Below are 26042 nucleotides of genomic sequence, written 5' to 3'. Positions count from 1 at the left end.
TGCTGAAAAAGTGCTAACTTCTAAGTCAAGGATCAGATGTAATAGTTGGCGTTTCTTTGTTATTGTAGTGTATATGCAGCATATATACATATAGCCAGTTTCCTTACAAAGGGAAAAGTTTCCCCTCCCAAGTTTCCAGAACTAACCATTGGCAAAAAATGTGGGTGGGAGAGAGAGAAATAAAATACGAGATATCCCAGTAAACATTAGTGATGTAGCAGAAGACTCCATGGCCCCTAAATGGACAGCCATATTCCTACCAAACAGGAACAAACCCAAAAGAGGATGCCTTCACCTCAGCATGGTTCCCCTTTATTACAACAACATAAACCCCCACAACAGCCTACAACTCAAGATGGCTAATCTGACCTCTACCCACCCTCTCTCTCACACACAAACAAAATCACTGCAATCAACTAAATGCAACCAACTCTGGGCTTTCCAACCTCTCGCACCACCAACAAAAACAGATAAGTAGAAACCTATCCTCGCAGCGCCGACACAAAAACTCCACACAAAAATGAAAAGTCACTACCTGCCCTTTCTCCCCCCGCTTCCGCCAACCTCACATTCTCTATGACAGCAGTGTCCTCACAGCGAATGAAACTGACCTGTAGAAAGGCCTCTATGAATTGAAAACTGCATGTACCCTTGTTAATTATGAACCTTCTTTAATAAAAACAACTAAAAAGAAAAAGGAAACAGCAAAAGCAGGGACAAGCAAACCTGCCAATTTCAGTCTTTTACCTCCCCTGCCCCACTTACCTTCGGTTCTCCGCATTTCCAGCTTGCAATTTTTGAAAACCCATATACCGTACATGTTTCCCTTAAGATACAACATATCTCTTTGTAGCCTAATAGAGTTTTCTGCTGTTTGTAGTGGAGGTTGGGGTCTAATTGCTGCCTGAGTGACTGCAGCTGTGGGGTTGGGGTTTGGCCAGGGCCTGCCTTACTATAACAGCAGGTTCTGCCGTGGGGTGGTGGTGGGATCAACTGTGGCTGGGTTGGCCCCATGGAGACGCAGGGATGGCCTGTGTTTTCAGTCGGACTATAGAAGCGTAGGCCAGGCACTGTGTGAGACAGGCCTGTGGCCTTCAACCAGGGTGAGAGCCTGGTTGAGGGGAAGTTTGGTTTGGTTGCATTCCCCCTGAGAGGCAGGTGGAGGTGAAGAGCTAGGGTTTTTGACCAGGCCCATGCAGAAGGGGGCAGCAGCCAGGTACCCTTGCCCCAGGCCTCAGGGGGTCCTGGAAGGGGCCTGCTGGACTTCCCCTGTCGTGCCAAGAAGGCCCTGTGCCTCCCAGCCAATCACTTGAGGCACTTTTAATAGTTCAGCACGTCAATGCTGTGGAACTGACCCAGGAATAGATTTGGCCTGGCAACAGTCAAAACGGTCAGGTGGATGGAGGAAAGTATCCCAGTACTGACTCTTTCCAAGCTTTAGAGATATTTGATCATCTTTTACTGTATTCAGCAGAGGTGGTGTTCCTCTTTCACCAACACGAAAGTCACTGCTGCAAACACATTTCTGCTGGAGAATAAAGGAGAGAGGGGCACGTTTAGCTATTTCCCCTCATTTGCAGGGAAGGATGAAGTAGAGCGTATTACTTACCTTGAGACAATGCAGGACAGGAGGGAAGGCATTCCTCCGCTATCCTCTTTTGCCAGGAACTGGGGGAACTGGAACTGAGTTGATCCTGTTTGAGGTACAGCAAGATGAAACCGCCCAGGTTTCTAATGTGTTACAGAGTTTTGCTGTATGTTTGATATGAAACCATATCTGATCTTTATCTTTTCCTTGAGAGTGCATTCTTCAGCCCACTATAACTCTGCAGCCATTTGTATTAATAAAAATAGGAATTGTACTCATATGAAGCAGCAAGAAGGCTGGGCTGTAGAGTATTAAAGGCCCAGTTTCGTTCTGTAGTTCAAAAGGAAGCAGCTCCCAATGAACAGCAACTGAAAACTGAAGTACTGTACAGTATTTCTGTTTGCTGCAGGGGCTGGAGCTTGAAGGAAGCTACCTGACAGGGCAGAGGTAAAAATTCAGTGCCAGGCCCCTTCATCACCACAGCACTAAATGTTGAGGAAGTTCCTGGTTTATAGCTCATATGACTGGGCCACTGCAATTTGAGCCTGTGTGTTTGTGTGAAGGAGAGAGAGATGCCCCTGACTGGAAGCAGCAATAAAATGAAACTGACCTCTTTCAGTATTTTGTAACAAAAGGAGGGTTGTTTTAAACCATTATTCAAGCTTTGCACCTAGGTTACTGAAGCCCATGAGCATTCCTTGTGCTTGAAGCATTAGCATTTATTTCTGTGGCATTTGTTTAGGCTCTCCAGCGGCTGGCAATTTCCTACCCAAGAAGAGCATATTAATACAGTGAAAATTAGGCCATCCCGGCCAAGCTGTGCCAATGTTAGAATCTGGAAGCCACCCAGATACTGATTAAAATAGCCAGTTAACAGAAGTCCCACCACTCTGCTCTGCCTGAGGTGTACGGCTCTCTGCCTGCTAGGCCAAGTCGGCCAAATTCTGTGCTCAGTGTAGAGCATGCAAATGCAGCAGGTTTGCCCGATTAAGAAAATGTATTCAAGCTGCAAATCATTTGTGTGTGCATGTGGGGGGGGGGGGAGGTTGGAGGAAATGCAAAGCTCAGAAAGGGGTAAGTGAGAAGTGATGGGAAGGCATGAAAGCCGATTGCCAGGAAAAAGTGAAATCCCTTGTTAGAGTAGATACCACCCCACAAGGGTTTCATTCTTTTATAGAATAAATATAAAGCCTAGGGTATTTATTCTTACTCTCTACAAATTTTACATTTATGGGTGAAAGGCAACACCTCTGCAAAATATGCATCTTATTAAAAGCTGAATATACCATGACTCAATGTAGGGAACTTGTATGAGTGCAGGAGCTCCAATGTGCACATAATGTTCCTGGGCACATGAGATTCACCAGTCATTACTATGAAGGAGATATTTGCATGCATAGCCTTGGCCAAACAGATTTGTTCCCTCCATGAGGATCAATGGAGAAACCCTCACAATTAAGCTATCCTTCATAGCCTTCTGGGTCAGGGCAAACAAATAGCATCTGGATTGAAATGGAAACTGGGTATTTTAAACTGTAATGTGTTATTTTTCAGTATGCTTCAACACAGAGGGAGCTTCAGAAATACAGAGGTAAGATGCTTGAGGTTGGATCCACTAGGGCTACAAAATTATTATTTCCAATGGTTTTCTTCTGGCAGGTCTCCCCAGTGAGGCCTGCCTGGTATTGTTTCAGCACCAGGTAAAAATTAATCTCCCCCCCCCACTCCAGACTGTTGACAGATGAGGACGATGTCTTTGCTGCAAGTCCTCTTCTATAGCTTCTTGTGATGGTTATCCTTCATATATGTTTTCATATGTGTTAAAATAATAATAATAATAAATATATACATGTACAACTGGATGCCGTTGCTGAAAAGTACATACCACCTCATGATACAGATGCTGTAGGCCTTTTACCCACTGCCTTGTGCGACATTTCATTGTCTCTCAAGACAGATGGACGCCAACAACAAAGTTCTTATGAAGAGCAAGATTCAGATTATACTCCAGTTGTGAGCACTGCTTCAATCTCACCCTTTTGAGAAGGACATGCAGGAGGGGGCTCCACCTTATACTGTGCTTGACATTGGCAAACTCCCCAAGCCCCAACTGCAATCTGATCCTGGTCTTGCATGCCTTCCAGTTGGCCCAAGAAACAATGTTCTGACAAAATTTAAGAAACCTGACATGTTCTTTCTGTTCTTAAACTTATATATCCTCCCACCCAGCAACCAGAAGAGTTTTCTTTAACTAGATCCTTATTGTAGGTCTGTGTGATCACCTCCTAATCTCCTCATCCTCTTTAAAAGCCTAATATACTTAGGCGCCTCCCTGCTGGCTTCTTGAATTTTCTTACCTTGGAAACCTAGTATAGCTGCTGTGGATGAGTTCTGACCATGTTTGTATATAACCCCAAACACTCTGGGGGCTTTTTTTGGTGTGTGTCTGACAGAACCGAAGAGATGTTTGGTCAGAAGGCCCCCCATTTTGGTGAAAGAACAAGGGATGCAGCATGTGACTATCATTCTCACATCAAGGGCAGAAGCAACAAACCATTTCTACAGCCAGAGGCTTCAAATGAAAGGAAAGTGCTACTGTTGTCTTGTCCTGCTTTCTTGTCCTGTCCTGTTTTTGGGCTTCCCAATGGCACCTAGTTGCCTACTCTGTGAAACAGAATGCTGAACTAGACAGATTTTTTTGTGTAGTCCAATAAGGTTCTTACGTGCCTGTGGAATTTGAGAAGGGCCTTTTAAATAACCTGAATGTTAAATCCTCCCCCATTCATGCATTTCTTTGCCTATGTGATGCTGCTCTGTTACAACATTGGAGCGGGCAGCAAGTAAGCATGAAACTGCGCCCAGAGCAATGGTTAGGTGATCAGGCCAGAACTCAGCTGTGGGTATTGCAGCGCTTGTCCTGCAAATTTGTAAGCTGCCAGTCCAGCTGGCTTCTGAATGTGGAGTGTGGAATGTGGGGCAGCACAGATAGCAAAACTTCTTGGGACAGATCTACATTTACGATGGGATACTGAGATGGCAGTGCCTTGCACTGAGTGCTTGAAGATTTGTCTGACAGCTGTAGAAAGGAGGGATCTTGTTAAATTTCATAACAGGTTAAACGAAGTGTGTGAGAATTGATATGAGGCAATAATGAGGCCATTCAAAACTCTTAATGTTGTAGGTAGGATCTCTGGGAACCCTAGTATAGACTGAATATTTAGATAAGAGAACCCAAAATGCTCTCCTGAACATTTTCACTGGGCTATCTCGTTGAAACAAAATACTAATATATGGTGTTTCAACAAGGTAAAGGTAAAGGGACCCCTGGCCATTAGGTCAAGGTAACCCAGTGTAAATTTCAGTGGAGCATCCTGGGTTCTATATCAAGCCGTCATACAATGATCTCAACATGTCTTGTTTCACTATATCACCTAAAAACTGTGCTCCCACTACAGTGAGTTTAAGAGATACAAAAAGATACTTGCATACACACTGTAAAGAATGAGAAGTCTTGTTAGCATTAGCAATTTTTTATTTTCCTTTTTTGTTGCATAGGAAATGCAGTACTTGCTTCCAGTAATCGTATTGTAATGTGAGAGGGTGGTAGCACTAATGGTTGAATACAAGAGTTAAACTAATCCACACCAGCTCAAAAACCTGCAGAGATTTAGTTGAAAAAAGAATGGATGCCCACAGTGATTCTCAACCAATTGCAAATTTTCACAGAACATAATAAAACTAAAATGATAACTCTGAGAGTCAATACAAGGATACTAGAGGCACAAGGGACCCGATTCATTAAAAAAGTAGAGACACAGGGGTATTAACACAGGGCTGAGGTTATTTTGCAGCAGATCTCTCACATGTCCATTTTGTTACACCAAAATGAAAAAGAATTTCTCAATATTTGAACAGAAGAAGAGCCTGCTGGATCAAGCCCAATGGCCCATCTAGTCCAGCATCCTGTTCCCACAGTGGCCAACCAGATGCCTATGGAAAACCCACAAGCTGGATTCAAGCGCAAGAGCCCTCTCCCCTCCTGTGGTTTCCAGCAACTGGTATTCAGAAGCACTGCTGCCTCCAAATGCCGAATCAGAGTATAGTCATCATGGACCTTTGATAGCCCCCTCCTCCATGAATTCGTCTAATCCTCTTTTAAAGCCACCTAGGTTGGTGGCCATCACTGCCTCCAGTGGGAGCGAGTTGCACTGTGTCCATAAGTACTTTTGATTGGCAGAACTGAGCAAGTGAGCCGGTGACTGTCTAATTGTGCAAAGAAGCCAACAGCAGGTCAGTTGTGGGTATTCTCATTTGCTGAATGTTCCCACTAACACATTTTGCAAGCCTGCAAAGTTGCTGCAAAATCAGTTTCCTGCCTTCTTACAGTAGCAACAAAAGTGAAGGTACAGGTGGGAGACTGTCCACTCAGACACTTTGCTCTAGTCAATATTTGTGCTCTCCAAGATCAGATTAGTAGAATGCCTTCTCTACATGGAATTGCCAAGGTCTTTTTCAGCTCTTGCATTTATACTACAGATCATGATGATTCCTGGCTTCATCCTTTCTATCTTGGGGTAGTGGTGGGAGTTCACTGATTTGAGGCATTGCTGTAAATGAGGATGCAGGATGCAGGAATGAGTACATGAAATCTTGTGAAATACTGAATTAGAAGTATTCGCTCTAACATTGCTTTGCACTCGGAAAGATTACGAAGTGAAGTACAAAACCTCTGCACAAAGTCTAGCAGATTATGCTATGGCCAAGAGAATTATCTTTTTGTTCAGCAGGACAGTAAAAATCCCTTATCTGTGCAAAGTGCAGAATAAGGATGCTCTCATCAACTTATTATCTTCTAGGGATCCTTCCCCTTGTCAAATGATGTGTATATTGAAGGTGTTCTGCCTCCTGATGGACATGAAATCAGGTGAACTCTTGGTAACAATAACATGCTAAAATTTGTTCTTGTCATGGGGACAGAGGAGGGGGACCTCAAATTTGGGGTAAGAATCATACAACAAAATCCTATGTTAATGCCTAGTGACTATTTATGAATCGGGCCCAAAGTTTATACAGACTTTTGAAGGAAAAAATTGCAACGGTGCATGAAACTAAATAGCCACATGAGGTTGGGTTTTTAAAAAGGTTCTTAAAAGTTTGTTTTAATATGAGGAGGTCTGATGTGAAGAAGGGTCAAGCATGGGTACCTGGTTTAAACACTGTCAACGAAGAAACCACTTTCAATGTCAGTTCCAAGTTGGAGAATTGTTCCTTACATTGAAATGATGTCTTATTTTTCTTCTGAGATAAGCTCTTAAGAGTTCTTATGGATGCTTCTAAGCAAAGGAAAAAATACCACCAGGCATGGATTTCTGATTTCAAACCCTATGCCTGCCCTTATTAATAAAAAAAATTGCCCCCAACAAATAATACTGAATTTTAAGTTAAATGTATATATCCAAAATACTGAAAACACCCAAAATCAAGGAGAGAGAAAAACAGAATTTGTGTTCTCAGTGAAATATCTTTAAACCTATCTGACAAGAACCAAGTCAGAAAAAAAGACTAACATAACTTTGAGTAATATTCATACAGCTCACTAAGCATTATGGAATAGCATGCATTAATATTGTACGGTTATTTTACATCACCTATATCAGAAGGTTCTGACAGACAGCGAAGGCTACTGGTGTAGAAAAAATCTTACTTCAGAAGAGCAATATAATACAGATTTCACAGGCACTACATTTTTAATATATCAGGTATTATGCTGGTTTTCTTATATTTCTTTCTGTCCTAAAGCTGGCATTTATAATAATGACCAAAAAGGCAAGGATTGAAGTAAACGGAAACTAGATACCAAAGTTGATATATTTCTTTTTTCAGATTTATATTAGTGCATAGTTCTCATGCAGATAAACACTGCTATGCATTTACATTGTTGGAAAGCAGAGTGAATTGAGCCCCAAGTTGTCACATTTTTGTAAATCATTTTGCCAGCCTGTAATAGCACCATGTAATGGATTTGCATTAAACATTAAATTGATTTCAGAATTGGTGACACAGTATTCACTACAGTTAAGTGCTATGGAATAGCTTCAATGTTACCTGCTATATATCAAAGCAATTTTCATCCCACTGCTTTTTTATTGGAAAAAATAAAAGGAAAATGTACTCGATACTAATTAGACTATTGCACAGCCTTGGACTTGATGGTGGCATAGCCGGGTTTTACTGTCAAACAGTAATACATGCATTGACTTCAAGACAAAATTGGCTTTGTAAGCTTGATTTAATGGAAACCTTGCCTGGTAGGCAGAGTTCACTTCATGAGACCTCCCCCAATAGATCTCATGAAAGATGAGTTTCTTTTAGGTGCCATTGAAGCTCTCCTTACATTTTCATGCCGGTCGTGGTTTGCAATGTTTGTTCTATGGAGGCCTTCTACCAAAGTAAAATCATTTTTTTAAAAAAAGAAAGATATTTCCAGAGACACAATGTAAAGTATAATATTAAGTGACATTTTGTTTAAAAAGAAAAAAAAAACCACAAGGAAAAATACCTGTTTTATGCCACGTATCTTGGTTTTTTTGTCTTTTGTTTTGTGTGTGTATGTATGTATGTGTACAGTAAATGTTAACACTGTTACTACAAAGCTGCAAAATATATGGAACAAAAAGAAAACTGTGAAAGAAAACTAGGTAGAGGAATTTTACATATTCCTGTGGGCTGACTGAATACTGTGGGGAAAAAGGGTTCTATTCCTTCACTTTTCAACTCTTAAGAGAAGAGGGAGAGATCACCAAACAGCCAAGGTATACTCCCGGTGACTGACGTTGGATATCACTATATAACATGATTAATAAATACTTTATTGTAGGGGTGTGCAGAATGACAAGAAGCTAAAGTCCTATTTTGAAAAGTGGTCGAAAGAATAGGAAACTACTAGTGGAGTCAATTCACAGAGAGCAGTGTTATTTTGCAGGGGGCGGACTGAGGCGGAAAATGGGAGCGGGAGCCGGTGTTGTGCATCTGGCGGTTTTAAAAGAAAGGATCAGAAAGAAAAGTTGTTTGCACAAAGAATAAAAAGCAATTTTGAAATGGGGAATGGACATGTGAATCTGATTCTGAAGTGTGACCCAGGATTATTTCTCTATTGTAGACTGCACACCCCATGCAGTTGTCTCTCCTCAGATCTCCATTCTCTGCTCTACTTTGAGGAATAAAACTCTGTTTGTTCTCCACACCTGAACAGATCTGAACTGCTGTGTTTCTGCATGACAATAAGATGAACCAAAATTTAATTTAGTGTCTTTAATACTTTACAACCCCTGTTGGTAAACACCCTTGACCGCCTACCTAATGTTTAAAGCCTTTAAAACAATTTGTTTTATGAGATTCCGATCAGAATTCCCTAACTTTACCATCTTCAAACTTAATACGATAAAACACCTTCAAAAATACAGCATATCTGCAATGTCCATTTACAATGGTTCTTCAGTAGCCTATACTTCTCAAGCATAGGAATATGCTATACTATTGAGATAAGGAGAGAGGGGGGGGAAAATAACTGTATTTAAATACATACAAAAAGGAAACAGGAAAGTTTTCAACTTAAATCCAGTTCCCAGAGGGGGAAAAAGCAATTCTATGAATGCTGCCTTTATAACAAACAATCAGAAATTCCACTAAGCTAATTTGACAGAAATTTTCCTCATTTAAACAACATTACAAAAGTCCTGCATTATAAAATAGGGTAGAATAAATCAGTGTAATCAATAAAACTATACAACATACAAATTACATCGCTTCTGAGTGGGCAGATTTGATTCTCTCTCTCTTTGCGGCCATGACTACGGCATGCTCACTAAAAACAACTAACTGCCCAAACTATTGCTTAGTTTGCTTTGTTTTTGTTTTTTTAAAAAAGGGTGCAATTTCGTTGTATATACAACCAATTTACTGGTTATACCTTGGCTTATAGCAAGGTTCTGACAAAATGTTTGTCTAGGCTTTTTTTCCCTTCACTGTGAAGCACTGAAAGCTGCTAATTTTTTTATTTTTTATTTTTTTTTAGTGCACATATGTTTTAATAAAGTAATGCCCTGCTAAGTGCTATAGGGAAGGCAAAGGATGCTGGCTAGTGGATGTGATACCATAACACTAACAATCACACAATACAACGGAGCAAATGACTACTCAACCACTTATTTGACATATATGAAAATCCAAAACATTTTTTTCCTTAAATAGAGAATAACCAGTAAACAATTTTCAGAACTTGGAAGTTTTAAAAACGTGCATATAAAAATGGGCATTATATACTTTTTATTGAATGTGGATTGATTGCAATCTGCTAATAAAAATGGGTGTGGGATTTGAAGAAAAAGGGAGGTTGTTTTTTTTTAAGGCTTGCTTGTGAAAGGAACAGTTGTAAAACAAAAATTGCTTGAAGCAGGGTTCAGCTTAGTGCTTCACAGTTTGACTGCTTCTCTAAGAAGAGCCCTTCCTGCGTGTGCATTCAAAAATCACAAAAAAGTACAAAGACAAACACCTAAAATACACTGCGTCAAGTGCAGCACCGACTTTGGTCAAATAAAAAAAAAATTAAAGAAAAATTAAGAATTGCTAAGCTTTTCTTCTACATGATATAAGCAGGTATTGCATATTTTCATATATCTGGGAAAAAACAAAAAAACAAACAAAAGGAAGACTCCAAATAAAATGTAGAATGCAGCAACATCAAAAATACTGATAATCTAGCATCTACAGATCTCAGAATAGCACTGCCACTGACCGTACAGGACAAGAAAACACTACTGCTATCTGTGGAACAACTAACATCCTACTGAATTCTAAGATGCTGAAACTGACAATGGCTGACATAAAAGTCACATTTACAAAAAAGTGTCTCCAAATGCTTGACTAGGGAAAAAACCCCTTTCAATATAGGAACATGTGCAACAATTCCACAAATAATCGCTATCCAGGGCAAGGCACATTGATATGGAATTTGTTTTTGTTTTTGTTTCGTGCAAATCAATAAAACAAAACAAAACAAAAAATTAGTTTCAGGGAAAAGATGAGGAGCAAAGTGTCTTCCCAAGAAATTCAGTTTACTTGATTGTATAGGACAGTAGTAGAAACCCTTCTGAAGGGCCGAACAAACATAGTTTAAAGGCAAGTGCCTGGATTAGGGATTACAATATTGTGTCTTAATGCACTCTACTTTACCCTACATTAACTATATAAAAATTAGTTACTAACACTAGAACATGCAGAGAATTTCTCTGATTAGCGAGACTCGCCAACCAGAACGTATATATATGTATAATATAGGAAACCTTCTTAAAGTTGCATGGGAAGCAAAGGGGTGCTCCGCTGTCTGGTAGGAAAAAAAAAATCACTTGCATTTTTTTCCTGTTTTTTTTTTCCTTTTTCTTTTTTTTGTACATAAGATCAGGACATTTTGGGTCCAAACTTTTTTTCTTCTTCTCAGCAAGTGTCCTTGCTTTGAACTGGTATAAGATGTAGAATCAGCATTTTGCTTCTGTTTTGTTGCCTTTGCAGTTCAGAAAAAAACCAACGCCAGTTCAGGGACACAAAGGCGTTTTATTTTCTGGACAGCTTTCTCTTATTAGCTCAAAGGCCACAGTCCAACTCAGAGTGAAGCATACTTAAGGACATTTGTTTCAATGGGCTTAAGCACACCTACCTCCGTGTCTGGTTGTGGCCAAAGTATTTTGAGAAGTGATATACCCTATATTGCCGGAAACACATACGATTTTATCAGAATTGGCATAATCTATTATAGTGACTTTTAGCTTATAAAATTAACAGATATTATGATTTAATTTTAATTATGTGCTTTGATAACAGAAAATGATTAATTAGCATTTAATGTAGATAACATATTGTGGTAAAAGCACCATTAAATTTTGTATTTCTTTTTAAATTTCCTTCAGTTTTAAAGGGATACAAGTTTAACAATAAAAAACATAAAAAGCAAAAATAGCTCCCCCCCTTTTTTTCTTGCAAGGCTGTTTTTTACCCCGATAATTTAGAGTCCTGGGGTGGTAGGACTTGGAAAACAAAAATAGAATTTTCAACAATCTCTATCTTACAAAGATATTTAGCTATCCAATGAAATTGCACTTTTCTCAATTCAAAATTCGATTGTTTTGATTGATTCCTGTCAGTTTCTATCAAAACAGACCAACTTCCCCATTTCCGTGTGGATTTTATATCATGTTGAAAATCATCAAAAATGTTTCATGTAAGTGCAGCATTTAAACCCTTTTTTTCTTTTTCATGTGAACAGCAGTAGGTTGATATTTTATATTTCTCTGCAACTTGAGTGGAAATCAACCTGTTGATAATGCTCTTATGATTCATGTCACATATCTAACTGCCGACTGTAAAATTAAAAACAAAACAAAACACCTGATATGTTACAGAAAAAAACATGCCCCATGTCTGTCCTGTAAGTTCTATATTGCAGAATTCAGCTACTACAAAAGTTATCATGTATGTGTGTTCCTCATGATCTCTCAAGGAGTCCCACACCTATATGGGAAATTAATCAGTGAAAATACTGTAAAACAGCTAGGCGCCATGTGGAAAGTGTTATAACAGCAAGTCAGTAAGCAGCCAGCAGGCTAGCTCTACTACCCAGTGTCCCTAATGCTTACACTACCAGTTGAAACACTTCAAAAATTATGAAGCCCAAACATTTCCAGCACCATATGAGAAATTACATCGGTCACTAAGGTGTTCTTTTGTTTTAAAAAAATCCCCTCCTCCCGCCCCCCCCCAACCAATGTTACGGCCCTTGTCAATCAACCATAACTTTTGCCGTTTCTGAATGCGAGCAGTTGCTTGCTGTCAATATCTGTTCATCTCCCCTTCCATGGATGCGAAGTAACTGCACTGTGTTGCTGCTGCTTCCATGTTACAGAGTTGGGAAGGGGTCGGGTGGTCTGTCTGGTGGGTGGTGGGAAGCTGTGAGTTTTATCCCAGGTACCAGGACTGCAAGAAGGAAACAAAAAAGAAAGGAAAGATTGATTTATTTTTAGTATTTATGCAATGCTTTCAGCAGAATCCCTGCCATGTTCATGGCTATGTGTAAAGAAACCTAGGAATTAACAGTGAATCATTTGGCTATTTCTTGTGCCAAGGTACTCAACCAGTGAAATCACATGACATTGCACCTCTTCTTATTCTTTTTACATAGAGATGACTGAACATTAAATAAGAAAATTGCAAATCATTACACAGATGTGACGGATGTGTGTATATTTGAACATATGGAAGAGACACAAGTTGTCATGAGTGCTGCTCTATCCATGAACTGTCACTTAAATAATAAACCTGTAGGGCAGAGATTCTCAACATTTTTGGGTCCATGGCTCCCTTGACCAACTCCATTCTTTCCATGGTACCCCTATGGGGCTCAGGAGCCCAGTTATGTCACCCCTTGTCTGCAGAGCTGGCAGGCCCTCACAGCTTTTCGAACACCCTCCCTTGTGGAGTGTTCCCTCAGCCTCCTCTCCTCTCCCCTCTCCTTGGGAGTCCTTTGGGCAGCCACAGTTGTCGCTCTGGTCTCTGAGCTGCCCCCAAAGAGAGGTGCCTCTTCACACTGCCCCAAAGTGGCCTGGGAAGCACCTCCTGGTCAGTCCCAGAGGCACCATTTGCCTTGGAAGCTTGTAGCCAGAGCTGCTGCAACAAACAGCTGTGCAAGCCTTTGGGAGGCAGAGATGTGAGAGGGAATCAGAAGAGGAAGGAAAGAGGGACAGAGGCCAGTGTTCGCCCATGTTGCTACTGCACACTGGTTGAAAACCACTGCTGTAGGGAGCCCAAAAGTAGGTTTAGGCAGTTGAGGAGGGAGGATAAAGCAGCTGTACAAGAAGCGTGTGGCTTTCTGCTACATAAAGATTTCAGGAGCTGCTTGGAACTTTAGTAATTCTGGCAATACAATGAGTATTATGAGCTACACATTCCATGAAACCATTAAGACCATCTTGGATTAAAGTAATCTGAAGGTTGTGGCTAAACTTAGTTTACCTATACATTTCCCACAACTGAACCACACCCCTGGATTCCATTCATATGTGTCCAAACACAGTTGGATTCTCCTGAGACTTGGAAAGGGGTGGGGTTTTTTCCCCACTGTATCAATCTCGGACCATGTGAAAATATTGTGCAATATACACGAAGGTCCAATTGCTAAAATGGAAAAAAAGCTAAGATCTATGTTTTAAAATTGCCACATCAAGGCTGCCTCTCTATTGTCAGTTCTGAATTGTGGCTATAACATGTAAAATGGATAACTGACATCACTGTCAGTTGCTATGAGGAACACAGCAGATGAACCCTGAAATAAGAGGCAATTGGATCAGCAAAAGTGCTGATACTTCTCTCTCTGGCCAAGTCTATGTTTGTAAATAAAGGTTAAACCTGGATAAAAGCTGTCTTCCATGAAATTAAACTAAAACGTATCATAGCACTCCATAAAATACAAAGCAATGGGCATAGATGTCTGTCATGACAGACTGAGGTGAACCACAGCAGGAAAGGGGCTGGAAAGGTGAATTGCTTTATTTCCAATAGATTCAGAATACTGTTGCACACCACCCCAATCTTGGAGCGGTGCGAGCGGGTTCCAGGTGCTTACTCAGGGTTTGGTTACCTCAGAATGATGGACAGTAGAGTTGTGGTACCTTTATGACGTATGGTTTATTTACAACATATATACAGTACAGCCTGAACCTACGATGGAGGTGACTCATACCATTAACACCCCAAGAGGGTCTCCCATAGCCACTAGCCACAGCCTTGGATTCCAGCAGAAATCAAGCATGGTTCTGTCTCTCGGGATTCCCATCCTGCATCCTCCTGCTTCTATATACCTCAACACTGGCCATTGTCTTTCTAACTACTAGCCAGCTGAGTGAGAAGGACCCACCCATTTTTTCTCTGGCACAGAGTCACTTCCTTTGTTACCTTCATGACCAATACATAAGCTATTACCAAGAACATGAACAACTAAATCCTCTATTAGATTTTAACCCTGGCTGGATGCAGGCTTTAGAAGGACCTCAGGCATATGGCCAAGCCCCCACCCCCAAACTTACAACAATACATTTTGTGTTCTTCAGGCCTGATGGTTTACCTCAGAAAAGCCACCAAATCAATGAAGGCGTGAGAAGAATCAAAACCCAATAAAAAGTTATTTGATTTTGAACCCTGGTAGTGTAAAAAAACTAGATAAGGCCTTGTTACGTTCAGCCGAACAAGCAGACACAACACTAAAGGCCACCGTGAGTTCAGTTATACACAACTGTGACGTCTGTTATCCGTTTAAGCCATCCCTCCACGATCTTTCAGATACTATGATTCAAACATCCATGTGCTCATTTGAAGCTTGCCCAAACTTCTTACATATGGAAGCAGGCTTGTGTTCACTGTTTGTCTCAGAAGTCAGCCCAACTGTGAAGAACATCTCAGTGCCATTGCTGTGGGTACTTAGTGGAAATTGGCACTGGTGCGGAGGAGGAGTGGGGCTGAATCACGCTGGTGTAATGCTTGAAACTAACTTTTGATTCTGTTTTTTAATATTGTTACCATTACCTATTACAATAGTATCCTCTCATTCTTCTATGGAGTTCTGAGTGGCTTACACAGAGGCTTTCCATTTTATCTTTACAACCAGTTCATTTTTTCCTAAAAAAAATGTTTATGGGTACTCTCATTTTCCTATCCCTATTTCCTATTGAAATACTGCCCCTCAATGAGGCCAAACTTAGATTCACAAAATGTTTAGGGGTGTGTGTACCCCTGCGTCCCTCCCAAGAAAAAGCACTGTTTACAACAACCCTGTGAGGTAGGCTAGGCCGTGATTAGGCCAGGATCACTGAAGTCTAACACCGCATACACTATATGTAAAGATTTTCTGGCTGTCCAGCTTTAATAATTTGCACCTTTTTTCCTTTCTTTCTTTGACAGAAACAAAACACATTGCCCTTGCATCACTGGATTTTATGAGTGACATAATAAATAAAAAAAATTCAGCTAGGTGACACAAATCAAAGTGGTGCTTTTACTGTCCCTCTCATTTCTCAGACAAAATGAGCTTACACCAAAATACCCAGTATTATTAATATTTAAATTGCATAATAACAAAGAAAAGCAAAAATCCTGCTGGCTTTAAGATTACATGATTTTTAGCTTTGGCAGTATGTCATGGAGGCAAGTTAAATAAATATTGCTTTATTTAAAAATAAGTTGGCAAGAGAAACACAGTCAATTCAGATGACTAGTTTCCTTTTTCATCCCACTGGCTAATTCTTTGGGTTTTTTTCATCTCTCTCTCTCTCTCTCTCTCTCTCTCTCTCTCTCTCTCTCTCACACACACACACACACACACACACACTTTCACCACCTTTCTTTTCTGATTTTATGAGTCGGAGCTAGACTGTTAGTAATTAAATGAAATAGTTTTTATATGTAACTTTTGTTCAAAAGGTTTTCCTGAAGGTTATGGTGCCTAGGCTCATTATTTTATAAGCAGTGCTATTCACCAGATTAATATAGATTGGCTTTGATAAAATTATTCAAGTGAGTAAAGAATGGTACATTATTTACACAACTGAACTGAGTAAACAGTTGTCATTAGGGCCACTAAGATGAGTGTTTACTAATAGTGCACTGATTCAAACACATAAATTCTATATATATTGACGAACTCCTTGTATTCATTTCAATAAAATTTGCTCTCACATTAAACCACAGAGCCTAGGGCTTGCCGATCAGAAGGTTGGCGGTTCGAATCCCCGCATTGCTCGGTCCCTGCTCCTGCCAACCTAGCAGTTCGAAAGCACATCAGAGTGCAAGTAGATAAATAGGCACTGCTCCGGTGGGAAGGTAAATGGTGTTTCCGTGCACTGTTCTGGTTCACCAGAAGCAGCTTAGTCATGCTGGCCACATGACCCAGAAGCTGTACACCGGCTCCCTCGGCCAGTAAACCGAGAAGAGCGCCGCAACCCCAGAGTCATCTGTGACTGGACCTAACGGTCAGGGGTCCCTTTACCTTTAAGTGTTATTACAGAACAGTAAAGCTTGGATGGTGCGAGACATTACCCTGAACAGCAGACATTCGCACAGCACCCAAGTTTAGAATCATGATTCTAGGAGTAGCTAGCAAGAAGCCATATGTTTTAAATTGAGAGAAAGACCATTTGTCCCTAGTTGTTAGAGAAGCTATCACCAGGACCTGCCTATCAAGTTGATAAAGGCTTCCAATCCAATTTGGTAACACACCTAACATGACTGTTATTTTAAAAGCATTAAAAGTAGCATTCCTGTTACAGATTTACTGATTTATTGAAATGAGTCCCATGTAAAGTACGAAACTGACAGAGGCAAATGAGAAGTGTTAGGCTGAACTAATTTTTAAAGTAGTGATCAAGAACGATATCTAGGTCTTAATTTATAGCGTTTTGTTGTTGCTGCTGTTCTTCTGGTTGATGTTAACTGTCAGTTAGTAACCATCCCAAAATTACAGGGATTTGATTCAGACAGTCTGGATGCCTAGATGGCCTGTTTCACTTTGGGACATGTAGTAAAACGCTTGAAACTATTTGCATTTTTTTTCAGAATGCATGGTATTTCTTTTAATAATACTCAGTGCACATTTTGGACAGCAGGGGGTGCACTTTTCCATGCCACTTCTTTCCTTTGCTACTCACTGCACAGGTTTTTTTTGGGGGGGGGATCTGCAGTGCTTCTGAACTCCTCTCAAAACGGGGTGGGTGGGGAAGTTTCTTCACCCATCTTACTATTCAGTGTGTGCCTTGCAGACAAGGTTACCCCAGAGCAGCTCTGTAATCCTTCACTGAAATAGGCTTTATTGATTGCTCTGGTCTATTGTTCCCTTTTCAAGTCCCCCAAGTTCAAGTTCATCCTGGTGTTACATCATGTCTGGTTGCTACGAGCAACCAGACAGACCCAGACGTGACTATCATTAGCAAGAAACACTCTGCTCTCCTCCCACCAACCTTCCAGTGGCTCTGACGTAGCAGGGCCACTGCAAACACATTGAAGTATTTATTCAGCCTAATTTATGACCTACCCAGCAAGCGAGACCCCCACTCCAAAACCCAATGCTGTTGTATATTTAATTAATCAGCCTCTCTCTGGCACTTGGGAAAGTTAGACAAAGGGCTAATTATTGTGTTGCACTCCCCACACTTTTTTTTTTTTTACTGGGGTGGGATAGGGGGAGAAAGAGTTGAATATTTGCATGGGAAAGAAAACTTATACGAGGCTCATGCCAGTCGCACCCTCTCCCCATAAACACCTCTCTCCCACTCTCCTGCCCTGCTGACATTTCATGAAATATTTTAGCTGCTTAAGGGAATTAGAAAAAAAAAATCTGATGTGAATGTAACTCCTTCAGAGTTGGTATTCAGTAACACAAATCAACTCATGACATGTTTAAATTTAAATGCTAACCACACACTCTGAGAGTTACTTTAAAGGTTAGTTTTTAATCAATAGAAGTTGCTGACTCCGGAGTTTTGAGCTGCGCACTGCAGCTCTTGTGCCTTTGTCTAAGCCTTAAGGCTTTCAAACTTTTTTTTTTTTTAAAGATGATTTTAGCAATGATTTGCAGACAGTGCTGTTGTGTTCTTGAGGAGCAACATGTCAATAAAGGAATAGAGTTACCCTGCGCTGGGGGTGTCAATATGACTCCTGGAGGCACCACTCATGTCTGACACAATGGAAAGCTGATTAACTCTTTCCTGGCCAAACTGGACACTAAAAAATCATTTGCAGAGATGTTCGACACTCAACTGACTACCAACTGACTTTTTTCCGGAATAAGATGCCCCAATACACTGTTTACAAAGTCAGAGGTCTGCCTCAACCCCCCCAAACATGCAACCACACTTGATTATTATTTGTTTGCATTTCAAAGGCATTAAAGAGCATATGCATTTACTGGATTCACAACAAATTCATAATGTCTCACAGAAAAAAAAGTCCATAGGCAGTGGTTCTACTGTGGTAGTGTTTTAAACTTCACTTTCCCTATTTCCACCACTCTGGGTGTGAGGGTAAAATATTTTGGATTGCGTTCAAATAGCAGCTAAACTATCTTTTCGACAAACTTTCAGCCTTACAAATTGAAAGAAAATGTAAGCTTCAAAATAAAGGGGGTGTTTAAATGCACTTACACGTGCTTCCACAAATATGCTCACATTTGGTCTGCAATTCACAGATCCGTCTAAGTAGTAAAAACAAGAATTTGTGCTGGAAGAACTTTTTGGCATGTTGGGTAATATGCAATCAGAAATGCATTCAATATTTCAATTTTTTAAATATCTGGTCTTATATGGGATTCCCAGTGGTCTCTAGTGCAAGGAACTACTCAGGTCCACATCTGAACAGCTTCAGAAAATCTGCAGCATCAGAAATGCTCAGACCCTTTACCGGGCCTGCATGAAGACTTCTCTCTTTTTTTGCCCATACCTGGGGCTACTACAATTCTGTGTTGTCCTAAAATGGATTTTACTGTCCTCCCCCCCCCCCATGCTCAAGGTGAAACATCAAGAAGAATTCTGCAGTCCAGTACAAGATCTTCACTTTCCTTTCTCCAGTCAAATGAAGAAGTAATCTCATCAGGTTGAAAAGTGCTGACTAAGGATTTAATAAAGTGCCTGCAGATGTGTGTCATCTCTAAGGTATTCAACTCATGTAATGCAAAACAGTTCCACACTGAATGTGCTTATAAAATTCCATTTAACCATTGCTGAGCTCTGTTTTAATGTCCTCAGAGGAGTATTATCACACTCCCCCCTCCCTAATTTACAGCACTATGAAAGTTGAGGCTCTATACTGCCAGTGTCCTAAAATCCTCACAGTAGTAAGGTTTTATGAACCATAAACAATATCTACTTGACTGAATCCTAAACAGGAAGTCTGAAATGGCAATTACATTGCTTTGAGAATGTCAGCCTATATCCAGGGCTGGCTGCGGAAGGGGACTTAAAAAAGAAAAGAAAAGAAACCTCCTGGCAAGTCTTTCTTTGGGATTCAAAGAACATTGAAAAAACACCAGTCCTGGAGTTCAGAATATTTCAAAGAGAACAGAAACATTTATTCTCTAGTACACGTTTTGACTGTGCTAGCAGCACAGAAATAGGCCAAAAGGTTATTCAAATAATCTTTAAAACGCCTGTCTTTTTATTTTTGGCTCTGAAAATTTATATTTTCAAACCCAAACTAGCCCAGTTCCAAAGATTTCTATCTGTGCATCCCCCTAAATAATGACATATTAGACAAAACAAACAGAAGTGGTAGCTGAAGGATAGAAGAAAGTAAAAAGAAGTCCTCAAGGGCAAAGTTTAATGCTGCGGAAGGAGGTTGTTAATGTGGAATCCAGAACTGGGTGTGACAAGTTGGCTTGCTTCTCAAAGCAAAATGGGTTATTTAAGGACATTAATACATTCAGAATGTTCTCAGACAAACTCCATAGGATAGATTTTATTTCCCCCAAATGCATTCATAACTAAGGCCTTTTATTGATTTCCAAAAAATTCCCTTCTCTTCCAAAGAGATTGGGTGGCGTACAGGGCATGTACAACCCCCCACCACCACCATCACAATTTCCCTTACAATAATTCTATGAAGTAGGTTAGGCTGAAATACAAAGATTAGGCCAGGTCTCATTACTATTATTAACTGTATTTATAGACAACCTTTTCTCCAAGAAGTTCAAGGTGGCACACATAGTTCTCCCCATTTTATCCTCACAGCAATGTTGTGAGGTAGGTTTGGCTGATAGGCAGTGACTGGCCCTAAGTCACTCTGTGGTCTTCATGGCTGAATGGGAACTCACAACCCAGGTCTTAGTCCAGTAATATAACCTCTACTCCACATTGGCTTTAGGTTACCAGGGCCTAAGTTGAAGTGTTGACTTTAAAACATAAGGCTCTGAATGACTTGGAACTCAGGTACTTGAAGTAGAACCTCTTCCTATATAAACCTGCCCATGTATCAAGATTGACAGTGGAGGTCCTTCCTGGGGTCCCACCTAAACTAAGGTACATTGTGTGATAAACCAGGCCAGGGTCTTTCTGTGGTAGTGCACTGGCTGTGGATTTGATTGGTGCCATTGGGGGCTATCATTCTCTAGGACAGGAACAAAGAACCTCTGATCCAGGGCCAAATGAAGCCCTCTGGGCCTCTCGGTCTGATCCTCCATATTCTAGCCCAGGCAATATCCCTTCCCACCCACCCTCTAACCAGGCTACAATCATCACAGGCTCTGCTTCACACTTTCCTTGAGTGTCTTTGCCTGACTGAAATGTGTCTTTTAACACCATAATGTCTGTTGCTTGCATGGATGGAGGAAAGAAAGAGAGTGATGTGTGAGTGTGAAGAAACTAGCCTACTGTACAAAAGGTACAGTTCACATTTGTCGTGCTGCCTATCTTTGCCTTTGGCTCTATGCATTACTGAAATGTAAGCCTTCAAAGGTTGCCCAGAAGGGAACATGACCTTTCGGTGAAAAAAGGCTCACCACCAGTGCCATAGAGGGAACTCTCTGGGACTGAATAGCCTGCAGAGTTCAGAGGACTGGAACACTTAAGTCTGTGTGAGTCTACCCTGTTCTTTTTGATGGCCACAACAACATTAATATAGTTGTTTAGAATGCTCATTTTTTTAAGTATTAAAATATATCAGTACTATTAGAAGATACATCAGTATTATTGTCCCGACATTGCAGCTGAGATGCTAAGGCTATGAGGCAATAGCCTATGTAAGCCCTGAGGGTCTTTCAAAGCAACTGCTTCCTGGTTGTGAAATACCATCACAACAGAGGTGAAGCTGGCGCCAACCTTAGTTATAAGGTCATCTTCTTCATTTATGGTGGAGATGACATTTGAAAAGGGGGGCTTTGTGGCACACCACAGCATAACCCTCAGTTGTCCCAGGGAAACCATGACATCCCATTTTTTCACGCGAAAGCATGGTGGCGTTTGGGGGCACCGTGATCTCGCCTCAAAAAAGTGCTTTTATCAAGGCCACATTTTGGGCTGCTATGCTCTCATGCAATAGTTGTGATCTTGCATGGGAATGCAACCCCAAAACATAGCGTCCCATTTTTTTCACCTCAACATGTTGCTCTTATGAAGGACAACTTCACAGTGGTACCTGCCATCTCTAAGAAGATTGGGCCGGCACTGATTGGGAGCATAGGAAAGTTAGGCTAAATCAAAATAAGTTGGCCTCAGCTTCTTTCCAGGCTTGAAGGACACATGCATTCATATTATATTGTTGTTTTCTTATATGATTTTATGCTATTTTGATATATTGCTGATTTAAAGCTGTTGATATTTTATTGTTTTGTTTTATTTTGAAAGTTGACTCTGAATCTAACTTTGCTAGAAGGGAATGGTATGAATCTTTGAACACATTCATACATAGGTTTAAGCTGTGCTCAGGCATTCAGCTGAGTATGTGAGCTGCAAAACCAGGGATGGGGTAGGTACACACATTGCAAGTCCCATACCCAACAACTCCAGGTGTGAAGACAAAGGTATGAAAATGGGCTTTAAGGATGTTCGATTGAACACAATGACAAATGTTTAATTTTCATGGAGGATAAGGCTATCAGTGGCTACCAATGCCAATGGTTATTTCTTCCTCCACTGCTGGAAGAAGTATGCTTCTGAACACCAGTTTCTGGAAACAGCAGATGGGGAGAATGCCCCTGGTTGGGAACTGTGAGAACAGGATGCTGGACTAGATGGATGAATGGCCAGATCCAGCAAAAAGGGATGGAAGACCCCCATTTCCCTAAATAGCAATCTTGGTAATATACAGTTGTGTACTTTGAACATCTTAAAAGAAAGAGGTGAAAATTTCCCCAAAGGCACAAAATTTTCAAAGCAAAATATACACAATTTTTTGAAGGAAACTAAATGTAGTGAACTGTACTAAACTTCATCCTATAGCTCTATAACAGGACTTCCTTCCAACAACTAAGGTTGAAAGCATATATAAATATAGAAAGAGAGTGCACTACACTGGAAACCGGTTGTGAGCTCAGTTTTTATATTAACATGTCTTTAGCACACCACTTCACTGGTAACACTAATGCTGCCTTTCCCTTTTTTTCTGAATGGGAAGCGAAGTACCCCATTTCCAAGAGACTGAAGTGGCGCAACTTCTTCCTGTTTCAGGTGCCCCGCAATGGGGAGCTGTGTTTCTCAGTGGCAGCAGTCATGGAAAGCAGGTGCCCTCCAAAAACCTAGCACAAAATTTATCATGCAGCAATTCTTGCTGCTGGTTCCTAATCTACTGAGTAGTCCAGAAAGTTTCCTTTGTAACAATGCGTAAATCCAAGTCAAGGATCTCCTGTGTCTGAATTATGAAAAATGAATTAAAGGTTGGTTGAACTGCAACACAGTTGCCTTTAGTCTGAATATAATACATAGAACCATCAGAGGGAAAGGCTTTGAATGTAATCCAAGCAAGCAAGACCGAGTGTCACTTTGAATACGGTGTATACATTACGCAAAGGAATTTATGATATAAATTAGAGCTACGGGAAGAAAACTTTCAACTTTTTGCTATGAAAGAAAATGATCAAACATTATACTTTTAAGATAAAGATTAAAATTCTTATGAGGAAAATCTCACATGCTTCTGCAGAAGGAAAGGAATAGTTGTGTTTATTGCCAAGTTTACTTTAAATTAATGGCCCAAACTTTCATGTCACACGTTCAAAGCCAGTCACAGTAATAGTTAACTTCAGATTTTTCAGGCGGAGGTGGCGAGAAGAAGGAAAAGAAAAAGAAAAAGTAGTCAAGCAAACAAGAGAAAGAAACAATCCTATTCTGGTTTTGTTATAGGACGGCATACTACATAGATCAGAGGCTTTGGGGGAAAAAATACAAACCCCCACTGTACACAAAGCACAGGAAAATGTGAGGGGGGAAAGGGAAAAACTAAAAGCAGCTTAGGATGTGTTAACTCTGCCATTCTGTCAGCTTAAAGAGTATTTTATGCTTGATCAACAGCTCCCTTTTATTATGCTTTTCTTTCATTCATTCAAGACATCAAAGAAGTGAACCACCAGTGTACCTGATCTGCGGGAAGAACTAGTAAGGGTGTTCTAAAGAAACTGGGATATTGGGAGCCAGACACCCCTGCGGACAAGCTAGTTCAAAGGGAATATTTCAACAATGATTACATTTTGTAAATCTTTCCTCCTCCCCACGAAAGACAGCTTATTTCCTGCTTTGTCATGAAAAATAGATTGTACCCATTAAAGTGAGCCTGCACTATCAAAGTTACTTGAGAACTCAAGTACAGCAGCAAGGGGATTAAGTGGAAAGCAAGATGAAATCTTTCAGAGACTTCCAAAGTGTTGCTTACGAGCTGTTGTTAGTCATAAGGTTTTTCTTACTGGAATACAAGCACTCTGCTTCCATCTACTTGCAGGACGCTCTAAAACACAGATGAAAAGTCGGGATATGCTGGCATTCTAAATGGTATGAGGTTAATGCACTAAAAATCTCATGCCCTTAATTTAAACTACAGAACCGCAGACTGAGTCTTTTCAGAGCCTCCACTTAATTGGCAAACTATACAGGGATTTGATGCAGGTGCACAGGCCCTGGCAAGGGACACACACACACACACACTTTTTTCTTCTTCACCCGCTACATAGAAAGTTTAATGGCAAGCTCTTGTTTGATGAAGAGCATAAGTTTAAAAGTAATAAGAAAAGGTCTCACTGAAATAGAGGCGCCTTCTGTGTGCATTGTTGAATGGTGCACAGCGCTCCTCTGAATGCGCTGGTGGTATAGGACCAGCACGCCTATGTATGGTGAACTAGATAATCATATATAAAGGACCACTGATCTGGGCTGTGCCAAGTGTCAATCTGTCATATGACTCTCAGCCTGCAACTGCGCTCCTTTTCAGTATGGTAAGATTAGTAGTAACCAAGACTTGCTTTGAATTGCAGTACTGAGAGCACATGTCAGTGCACAGTACGTTCCTTCACTGTAAGAGTTCAGTCACACTGTACATGGCAGTTTTGTTTTGCCATATATATACATACATCCACACACATGCTTTGGTTACATGCCAGGGACTCCTGGTCAAATGCGCCTCCCCCTCTCCAGCCCACCACCTCTTTCCGAGTGTTTGGAAATGTGTCTCCTCTTCACACTTTGTGTGTTTTTATGGAAGTCTGGGATATAAAACTAACCCCCCCTCCACTGGCTCTGTTAATAACCTATTTTGCAAGGAGGCTGTACTTGGAGCAAAATGGTTTCCCGCTGCACCCAGCAATACTTTCTGTCCAGTTCCATTGGAATGCATTTAAAAGTTCAAGTTCAAATTTAAACTAAATAAAATGCTCCTTGGGAGCCTAGAGCCAGCCTTCATTTACATGTGATCCCTCTGAACTTCTCTTGTGCTAGCTTGCTCTGTTTCCAGGGCCCACCAAAGGAATGTTCTGCAGTTACAGCCTGCAGTGCTTTCTCAGGCATTTGAGACCCAGAGGCACAAATTTCAAGCTCCAGTATTAAAAGTTTCCACATAACCAAGAGAAGAGGAAGGAAGGAGGTAGAACAATATATCCTTAATTATTTGCATATAGCATTACAGTTAAAATATTACACTTTTTTTAAAAAAGGAACATAACTTATCCTAACAGCCCCAGTGTTATAACAACCAGCTTGTACTTTCACCACAGTCTAACCCTTTGTTCTTCATTGCACTTTCCGCTTTTGTTAGTTTTGCAAAATCCTTTGTTAGCAAGCTCTCAAGACTGTACTTGCAGTTTTATTCAGTTTGAACCAAAGGCTGGGCTCCCAAAGCAAGTTATCTACACCAGACTTTTTTTTAAAAAAACTATGCATCTTAGGAGTGCAACAAGGAAAAAATGTCTAAATACAGCTATTATTCTTTCACAAACAACTGGTCAGTACACATCAATAGACTATCGTGTTTAGACATGTGATGAGACATATCAGAATGTTGCCTATTTTTCTTTAGTTCTGTACCCATGAATAGGAAAAAATCCTCAAGGCCCATTTTTTGGACCCAAGGGAGAGTTGAAGTATAAGAGAAAACAAACAGCAGTTCTCAAAATAGATGTTTTTGCAAAAAAATTAAAAATCTAGCATTTTGTCAAAATCAGCAGTTTTGCTGTAGGTACAGAATAAGGGTTATCACCTTCACTGAAGGAAGGAAATGGTGTTATACCCAAGATGACATTGATGTGGAGCTATGTAGATTGAATTGGATGTGATAGCAAACATACATCACACACACACACACACACACACACACACACACACACACACACACCCCTCTGAAGCATGGAAGTGTCCTAATACTTGTAGAATTGACACCAAAGAGTCTGTTTTGA

General features: G+C 40.5%; 1 protein-coding gene and 1 long non-coding RNA gene across 19 annotated transcripts in view; both read right to left on the bottom strand.

The window, feature by feature from the left end:
* Window positions 1–1442: 1442 nt before the first annotated feature.
* LOC310710051 lies at window positions 1443–3314 on the bottom strand. Its single transcript, XR_014527763.1, has 2 exons — window positions 1610–3314; window positions 1443–1525 (listed from the first exon to the last, which is right to left on the bottom strand). It is a non-coding gene; the product is annotated as an uncharacterized lncRNA (long non-coding RNA).
* Window positions 3315–5099: 1785 nt separating this feature from the next.
* The window catches only part of NFIA (nuclear factor I A), a 443145-nt gene continuing 422202 nt past the window's right edge, over window positions 5100–26042 (bottom strand). For all 18 annotated transcript variants that reach the window (XM_083510331.1, XM_083510336.1, XM_083510327.1 and 15 more), the window contains one exon: window positions 5100–12613. In XM_083510331.1, coding sequence (XP_083366457.1) covers window positions 12537–12613 — 77 coding nt within the window. In that variant the 3' untranslated portion in view covers window positions 5100–12536. The remainder of the gene's footprint in view (window positions 12614–26042) is intronic.

This window comes from Podarcis liolepis (genome assembly GCF_965112155.1).
Source record: "Podarcis liolepis genome assembly, chromosome: 6".
In the NCBI taxonomy this organism is placed as follows: Eukaryota; Metazoa; Chordata; class Lepidosauria; order Squamata; family Lacertidae; genus Podarcis; species Podarcis liolepis.
Note: the sequence above shows the minus strand (reverse complement) of the source record. Positions and strands in the feature narration are given on the sequence as shown.